General features: G+C 35.8%; 2 protein-coding genes across 2 annotated transcripts in view; both read left to right on the forward strand.

The window, feature by feature from the left end:
• Positions 1-3,417: 3,417 nt before the first annotated feature.
• Positions 3,418-3,924, forward strand: LOC116033079. The gene has a single exon (XM_031275834.1). The coding sequence runs from the start codon at positions 3,418-3,420 to the stop codon at positions 3,922-3,924; it is 507 nt and encodes a 168-aa protein (XP_031131694.1).
• A 2,245-nt stretch (positions 3,925-6,169) lies between these two features.
• Positions 6,170-8,964, forward strand: part of LOC116032571 (protein LSD1) — a 9,342-nt gene continuing 6,547 nt past the window's right edge. Inside the window, exons 1-3 of the mRNA XM_031275203.1 lie at positions 6,170-6,606; positions 6,827-6,940; positions 7,610-7,729. Of these exons, the coding sequence (XP_031131063.1) occupies positions 6,829-6,940; positions 7,610-7,729 (232 nt within the window). The 5' untranslated portion in view covers positions 6,170-6,606; positions 6,827-6,828. The remainder of the gene's footprint in view (positions 6,607-6,826; positions 6,941-7,609; positions 7,730-8,964) is intronic.

An 8,964-nucleotide genomic window follows, 5' to 3' on the forward strand; every position in this document is an offset into this window, starting at 1 on the left:
TGGGTGGCCCTAGGACAGTTCGAGAACTATTGGGCTTTGTGTCCGCTAAACGAACCAACTTTGTCTTCCTCATGGAGACAAAGGCTAAGATGAATCAGTTAGAGCAGTTACGTTTTCGTTTGGGATATGAAGGTTTACTGGGTGTTGATAGAGTTGGTTTAGGGGGTGGTCTAGCCCTCCTATGGCAGAACTCGAATATGGCGGATCTTCTTAGTTATTCGAATAATCATATTGACGTTGTTGTGAATGTTGCTTCAAAATCGCCTTGGCGCCTTACATGTTTCTATGGATATCCGGAGCGGGCAAGGAGACAGCAAGCATGGGATTTTCTCCGGGATTTAAAGCGTCGATCATCCCTCCCTTGGGTTGTTATCGGCAATTTTAACGATCTTGCATGTCACTTTGAAAAAATAGGCGGTGTTGGTCATCCGGAAAATCTTATTCGTGGTTTTAATGACGCGCTCCAGGATTGTGAATTATTTGACTTGGCTACCGTGGTTATGGCTTTACTTGGGAGAGGGGTCGGGGTACTGATCATTGGATTGAAGAATGGCTCGATAGGGCAGTGTGCACCCCACATTGGCGTGATTTGTATAATGATGCTTCTATTCTTACTTTACATTCCATCTCTTCGGATCACAGTGCGATTTTTATGGACTTGAACAGTCGCAATATTCATCATCCCCCCAGGCGGTTTAAATTTGAGGCTGCATGGCTACTTGATGCAAACTGTAAACAAGTGGTCGAAGCATCGTGGTAGTAGTCCACTGGCTTAGATTTCCAGCAGCGCATTCACAGTTGTGGTTAAGATCTCCGGCGATGGGGTGGAGATCACTTCCAAAAATTTGGTCGAAGAGCTCAGCAACTTAAGGAGCGACTTGTATTATTGCGTGGTAGTCGTGATCCTATTGACGTTGCTGCATTCAAACACTTAGAAAAAGAGTTGAGTTTGCTCATCGCTCAAGAGGAAGTTTATTGGCGTCAGCGTTTGAAGCAGCTATGGTTGAAGGAAGGGGATCAAAATACAAAGTATTTTCATAGATTCGCAAGCCAAAGGAGAAAGTCCAATTTTTTGAGTAAACTGAAGGATACGGAGGGTCACTGGGTTGAGGGTGTTGCTATGCAGACGAAAATAATGAATTATTACTCCTCTATTTTCCAGTTGGTTGTTGTCGCTATTGACTTCTCACAGCTTTCGAATGATAAGCTCCTAAGGCCGATTGATCCTGATGAAGTGCGAAGTGCACTATTTTCCATGGCACCCGACAAAGCTCCCGGTCCCGATGGCATGTCACCAGCTTTTTATCAATCTTTTTGGGTGGTAATGGGGTATGATATCACTGCTTTTGTGTCTTCTTGTTTTGATAATTGCATGTTACCCCCGGGGCTTAATAATACTGATGCGGTATTGATCCCAAAGAAGAAAGTGCCTGAAACTGTAGCAGACCTTAGACCGATTGCATTGTGTAATGTAATCTACAAAATCTTTGCTAAGGTTCTTGCCAATCGAATGAAACATGTACTTGATGATATTATTTCGTTAACTCAGAGTGCTTTTGTCCCGGATCGTTTGATTTCGGATAATATCATTGTTGCGGGAGAAATTGGGCATTACTTAAAAACTAAGCGTACAGGTATTACTGGTTGGGTTGCGCTTAAATTGGACATGGCCAAAGCCTATGACCGAATGGAATGGCTTTTTTTGGAACATATGTTGCTTGCGTTGGGCTTTGCTAGACGTTGGGTTGACTTGGTGCTTCTATGTGTCAGGTCTGTTAATTATAATATTTTGGTGGACGGTGTTTCAGCGGGTATTGTGATCCCTACGAGAGGTATTCGGCAAGGGGACCCTATATCACCATACTTGTTTATAGTGTGTGCAGAGGGGTTGTCCGTTCTACTTCAGAAACAAGAAGCCAGAGGTTTAATTCAAGGCATTAAAATTGCCAGGGGTGCACCATCGGTATCTCATCTGTTTTTCGCAGATGATAGTTTACTATTTTTTCGGGCAAATGATCAAGAGGCTCAGGAGGTGAAGGGATGTTTGGCTGCTTATAGTTCGACATCTGGCCAAGCAGTGAACTTTGATAAATCCAGCATCACGTTCAGTTCAAACACTGACCCTGGAACATGTAGATTTGTGGCAGGGGTTTTTGGTGTGCGTCAAGAAACAGATTTTGGAAAATACCTTGGCCTCCCTTCATTTCTAGGACGTAATAAGGCAGCTGTGTTCCGGTATGTTGAACAAAGGGTGCGTGATAGAGTTAATATGTGGCATAAAAAGTTTTTATCACGGGCTGGTAAAGAAGTATTGGTGAAGAGTATTGCCCATTCAGTATGTGCATCCATTGAGCGGATTCTGAATAGATTTTGGTGGAGTAAAGCTTCGGGTGCTACGAGAGGAATTCATTGGCTTAGTTGGTCTAGGTTGTCGAAACCTAAGTGCAATGGAGGAATGGATTTCAAACGTTTACATGAGTTTAAAATATCTCACCCTTGGCTAAGCAGGGTTGGCGGTTGCTTGTGAATCCTACTTCGCTTGTAAGTCGCCTACTAAAAGCTAAATATTATCCTCATGTTTGTTTCTTGGATGCCACCATGGGCCATAATCCCAGCTATCTATGGCGTAGCATCCTTGCTGCCCAAGATTTGCTGTGTCAAGGTGTTGTACGTCGTATTGGCAATGGCGTGGACACTCTAGTTTGGGATAAACCTTGGCTTGCTGACAATGAAAACCCACACTTGCACACGCCATGTGTGGCGGAATTACGAGAGGCAAGGGTATGTAATCTGCTTACTACTAATGGTACATGGGATGAAGATTTATTGCGTGACATTTTTGTTGAAGCTGACGTCCCCCGCATTCTTCGCACCCCTATTTCGCCTGCTTATACGGATTCATGGTGCTGGAAACTTGACTTGCATGGATCCTACTCGGTACGTTCAGGCTACCATTTTCTAACAAATGATTTCATGCAGCAGGAGCAGGTGGTGGAGTTTACTAATTGGAGAAGATTGTAGAGTTTGAAAGTGCCGGCCAATGTTAAGAATTTTCTATGGCGATGTGTCAGAAATGTGGTGCCAGTTTTGGAGATTTTACGATCGAAACAAATAGTTGGTGGTGGTTGTTCACTATGCGATGCTGTTTCTGAAACTCTAGAGCATGTGTTATGTGAATGCCCTATTGCATGCCAAGTTTGGGGGAGAGATCAGGTAATGAATGGCCTTTCCGTTGTGGAATTTGTGTCCGCTGAATTGCATGATAATGAGCGCGCATTACGTATGGCTTCGATATTCTGGACCTTGTGGAAAGTACGTAACGATCGAATTTAGAATAATGCCACTTGGTGTATCAAGTTAATTAAAGCCCATGCAGACTCCACCCTATTAATTTGGAAGGACACGTACACTGCTTCTATGCATGTTGCTCAAGGTAATACACCAGCTCTTGCTACTTGGCTTCCCCCTAGTATTGGCAGGTTAAAGTGTAATGTGGACGCAGCATTGGTGAATGGTTGTGTGTCGTTTGGTGCAGTGCTACGCGATCATTTGGGAAATTTTGTGGCAGCATGTGCAGGACGTCTGAATTGTCCACATGACCCTTATCTAGCTGAGTCCATGGCAGTTAAAGAGGCCCTAACCTGGCTGAAGGATCGCACTAATTCGCATGTTACTATTGAAACGGACTGTTTGAATTTCTGTCGTACTTTTAATTCTTGTGTTAAGGACTTTTCTTATGTCAGTGTAGTTGTTAAGCAATGTTGTTCTATTGATAGAGACATCAGGGACATTGTTGTCTGCCATGTCAAAAGGTTAGCGAATCACGTGGCTCATGTGTTGGCACGGGCAGCTGGTTCTTTCCCTGTCCTTTCTATGTGGGATTCTGTCCCTCCAAGTTGTATTTCTGATTTGGTTGTGTTTTAATGAAGTTGATTTGGTTTTCAAAAATATTTACCTAGTAAAATTACTTTAAAAAATAGTAAATCTTTATAATTATAATTTTTTAACTTTTAATATGTTTAATTTAAATATAATAGAAAATAATAATTGTAATTATAATTTTTATAATGATAATAAATAAAGAAATAATTAACATATAGTGTTAAAATGGTGGGTCCACAAAAAATTTGAGAAAAAAATCTAAAATTAATGGGAATAAGCGTTTTTGTGATTGAGTAAGATAGTAGATGATGAGGTCGAGGCTGGAGCCCACAAAAATTAGAAAAAAATCTCAACTATTGAGGAAGGCCGCCTTAAGAAGTTACATAAGATAAATAATATATTAAAATAAAATAATTTAATTTATGTTGATAAAAATTAAGAAAAATTACACTTTTCGTCCCTAAATTATAGAGTAATTGTAAAATTCGTCCATAAGTTATCATTGACGTTGCACTTTTCGTCCCTTTCCTAATAAAACATTAGGGACGAAATTTGCAATCTTAGTATAGCTTAAGAGACGAAAAGCGAGCATGACCAACACTCATGGACGAATTCTACAATTACCCTATAACTTAGAGATGAAAAGTGTAATTTTACCTAAAGTTTAATAATGAAAATTACATTTTTACTATTTAAATTTAATCATATTTTAAAAATAAATTAACATCGCAATTCATAAATAAAATTTTATTAATGTTACTATTTTTTAATATACTAATAAGTGATATGCATTTTAATATAAAATATAAAATGTAAGTTATTAAAATATTATAGATTAGAATAAATTAAAATATTACAAATTTATTCATTATTATTAATTTTTTATTAATATAAATGTAAAACTTTTTACATATTAATTTATTCTAAAATTTATGGAACTTTTTAAATGCAAATAATATGTTTTACATCCCTATTTCATAGTTACATTTAATCATACTTTACAATAAAATGATAAGATAAGTGTGTTGTAAAGTGATACTGGATAGTCTTTGTTATGTAATAGGTTGAGTGTTCAAATTTCAATATGAAGATATATGTAATTATTTATTTTTGAATATATTAATATAACATATTAGTGGTAAACATAATTAATTTTAAATATTTATAAAATAATATATGAGTTGACATGCAAATATTATGTTATGACAACGATAATGTTAGTGCCATGTGCCTTATATGTACTTTGACAAAAAAAAAATACTACATCTATCATATTTTATTTATAATGCTTATTATTTATTAGACAAATTAATTCTTTATTTTTTTTTATTTTCTTATATTTTTTTAAATATATATATTTTTGTAACAGAGTCATAGTACTCAATTAAAGAAAAAAGTTAAATTTTATTAACTAAATCAGAGAACCATAAAATGAGACAAGAAAGTATTATAGTTGAAAATTTAAAAATATTATATTTCATATTTATTTTTTGAGTTAATGACCGATTTAGCTCATTGACTATAGCCAAATTATCGATTTGGTCATCAACTATTATTATTATTAAATTAAGTCTTTAACTTTAAAAGTCTTACCAAATTTCGTCCTCCATTATCATTCTATTATTCAAATCGACTATCATCATATTGCTCAAACCGATGGGAGAACAAAAATTTGGTAAGATTTTCAAAATTGATTACCTAATTTCGTAAGGATGATAATTAATGACTAATTCTGTAATTTTAATATAGTCAAGAGACCATATCAGTTAGAGTTTATTACCGAAATGATCCATCGACTATTACGAAATTACTATTTTGGTTCTCGACAATTTTTCGTGCCCAATTAAGTCTTTCGACTTTGAAAATTTTAACCAATTTGGTCCTCCGTTTATTTTGCCGTTAAACATCCGTTAAGTCGAGGTCAAATTGGTAATTTTGCTATAGTCAAGGGACCATTTCAGTGAAAAATTAATTACCAATTTGGTCCCTTGATTATAGCAAGATTACCAATTTGGTCCCAATTTAACGGATATTTAACGGCGAAATAAACGGATGACCAAATTGGTTAAAATTTTCAAAGTCGAGAGACTTAATTGGGCACGAAAAATTGTTGAGAACCAAATTGATAATTTCGCAATAGTCGAGAGACCATTTCGGTAATAAACTCTATCGGTTATTAACTCTTAATTTTTTAATATAATAATAATAATAATGGTTTCTCTAAAAAGAAAATAATAATAATAATGGTATAAATATATCCAATTTGACTCGGGACGCAGATGTGGAGAGTGGAGACCACCATCTGAACCGGTTGTCTCCAGAAATCCTCTGTGTCTCCGGGAAAAGAAACCAAACACCATAGAATCGTATCGCTACTTTTCATTGTTTTCAATTCTCAATAATTTTCTGCGTTGAATCTGATTTTCTTTTCAGTTTTGATCAATTGCTCTCCCTGGAAAGTCAAAAGCATACCAACTCGTGCACAATCCGTAGTTTTTTTTACGGAGAAGGGTATCATTTCTTTTTGTGTGTTTTTTCATGACATTGAGGAAAATAAAATTAAAAATATAAAGAAATTTGGATAAGATTTGCACGTCAGAATCGAATCGGATACGCACTGTTGGATTTCTGGAGATTCATAGCCCATCGCTTGTTGTCTGTATTTTGTTTGCTTGCATATATAAACTTCGCTGTTCGGGCGTCAGATTTCTTACATCGTCACTGGTGAGTTATTCTTCTCCATAGATTTTTTCCTTTATGGGCTTAAGCTGATTTTAGATTTTGTAATTTTCTTTCTGGGTTCTCAAATTTTAGTTTGATTTCTTGAAAATGAAATTTTGTTTCTATTATCAGCAAAAGATTGAATTTCGTTTTTTTAATCCTCATAGTAATTAGAAAGTTTTTGGACTTGAAATATCGATTTATGCGGTAGCATTTGGCACAGATATGCAGAGCCAGTTGGTTTGCAGTGGGTGTAGGACTATTCTTCTTTATCCCAGAGGAGCTACAAATGTCTGCTGTGCAGTGTGCAATGCCCTCACTCCTGTGCCGCCTCCTGGTATATCTGCTTCTTGTCACAAGATCCTTAATGTTGGGTAGTTTCAATCTTTCCTCTGTAAAGGACGATGAGAAGAGAAAATAGAAGTGAATGTTTGGTCTTGGTTACTTATATCTAATTTTGACCTTGTTTGCGAATCATCAATATATTTGGCATAATGTGTGTAAGCAACTATTTTAATTTGATTGGACTTGATGATCTTACTAATTCATTCCTGCGAGAGAATATAGGAGAAGGGAAAAGAGGAGGAAGAGCAAAATATAAGAAAAAAGAGAGCGAGAAAGAGAGAGAGAGAAAATTGTTGGGTATGTCAACTATACAAGAAGCACAGGAAATGAGAGAGAGAGAGGGGGGCTTGCCTGCAATATTGATTGATTATTCCATTGATCATTAGGTTTCATGTATGCACATTAATTTTACACTAGGCTGCACAGTATGCATCTTAACTGTTACATGGTAACAAATATTTTAATGGAGAGTTGTTCAGGGCTTCACTTAATACTTGGTGTTTTTCACAAATCTTAATAAATATGTAGATTAAATACCATGAGTTACTCCGATGCCATTGTAAAAGTGGCTTTGCTACACGAAATACCATGATTCAGTTCATACTGGATTAGCATATTTCTGTTCGTTGCAATGTTATTTAAAATATTGCCTTTTATGCAGGAATGGAGATGGGTCAGATGGCTCAACTGATATGTGGGGGTTGCCGCACACTTCTGATGCATCCACGGGGAGCAACCAGTGTAAGATGCTCCTGCTGTCATACGGTGAACCTTGTGCCAGGTAAGAATATCAAGATTTATTTTCATATGATATGAAAGATTAACATTTAGTGTGGTTATAAAAAAGGACTAGACATAAAGACTAACATAGATCTGCATGGTGAATAATTCTGTTCTTCTGTTGGAATGTCATGTTGTGATTATCAAAATAATGTGTTTTCCTAGGTATGGATGTGTGTGTTGATCTTTTGAGGGTTTTAAACCTAATTCAATCACTGTGAGTCTTTTGTATCACTTAAGTGTTTCCTTTAATTTAATAAAATTACTTTAACTTATGAAAATGGGTGGTTTACAAAGTTAGAAAAGGTATGAAGATTAACATTTTGAATACTTTGGTTCTAGTGTTGGCTGTTGAAATGTCATGATATGATGTTTGAGCAAGATTAGCATCATGTGTAGCTCCTCAAGTTAATAGAAGCTTAAGCTCTAGTTATGTTTTATGCTGTTGATCTGCAATTGATTATGAGATATTTGAATGTCTCTGTAAGTGGAGAGTGAAAGAATAGATACAGTAATTTGATATAATGTATTGCAACTGGTAACCAGTTAAATTTGGGTTGCTAAAAAGATTTGTCACAGAGCTTGAATGCTAATATGTTATATGTCTAGTATATAATCAATTCCAAGATGATATAATGACTTATGAATAGATCTGTTTTGTTTGAAAAATTGTGGAAACAACCCTTTGCACAATATGATCCTTATAGAGAACCATGAAGCATGAATAGCAAATATTTTGAAAAGCAAAAATGTGGAATCTGTACATAGAATTAGGACTAGATTCTGATCAATTTTACTCTTTTGGCCTAAAGGAAAAGTAATGGATGACTTGGTGAAATTTATGGACACCTATGGTCTCTAAAAGTATAATGCTCTTTGTAATATTTCTTCAGCACCAAATTGGCTATGTTTTCACATTTACTTATAAAAGAAGTTTTCTCTTATGCTGCATGGTTCCGATCAGAGTGTTAAATACCATCGTTAACCTCTAGACCATTTCCTACTTTTCCACCATTTTCCAATTTTACATATTTGACTACCAGCTCTTGTAGTTCTGTTTGAATTTTACCATTCCATGATATTACTTGCCCACCACATAGAAAACACAGTACACTTTTCTAGACATGTCTGCAAAACTAAGCTGATTTTTCCATTTTTGTGATACTAATCTAAACCATATGTGTGTGATAAACCACAGAAGTTCCCTTTTTTTTTTTTTTTTTTTTTTTTTTTTTT

The sequence above is a fragment of the Ipomoea triloba genome, chromosome 10, assembly GCF_003576645.1.
Source record: "Ipomoea triloba cultivar NCNSP0323 chromosome 10, ASM357664v1".
NCBI lineage: Eukaryota > Viridiplantae > Streptophyta > Magnoliopsida > Solanales > Convolvulaceae > Ipomoea > Ipomoea triloba.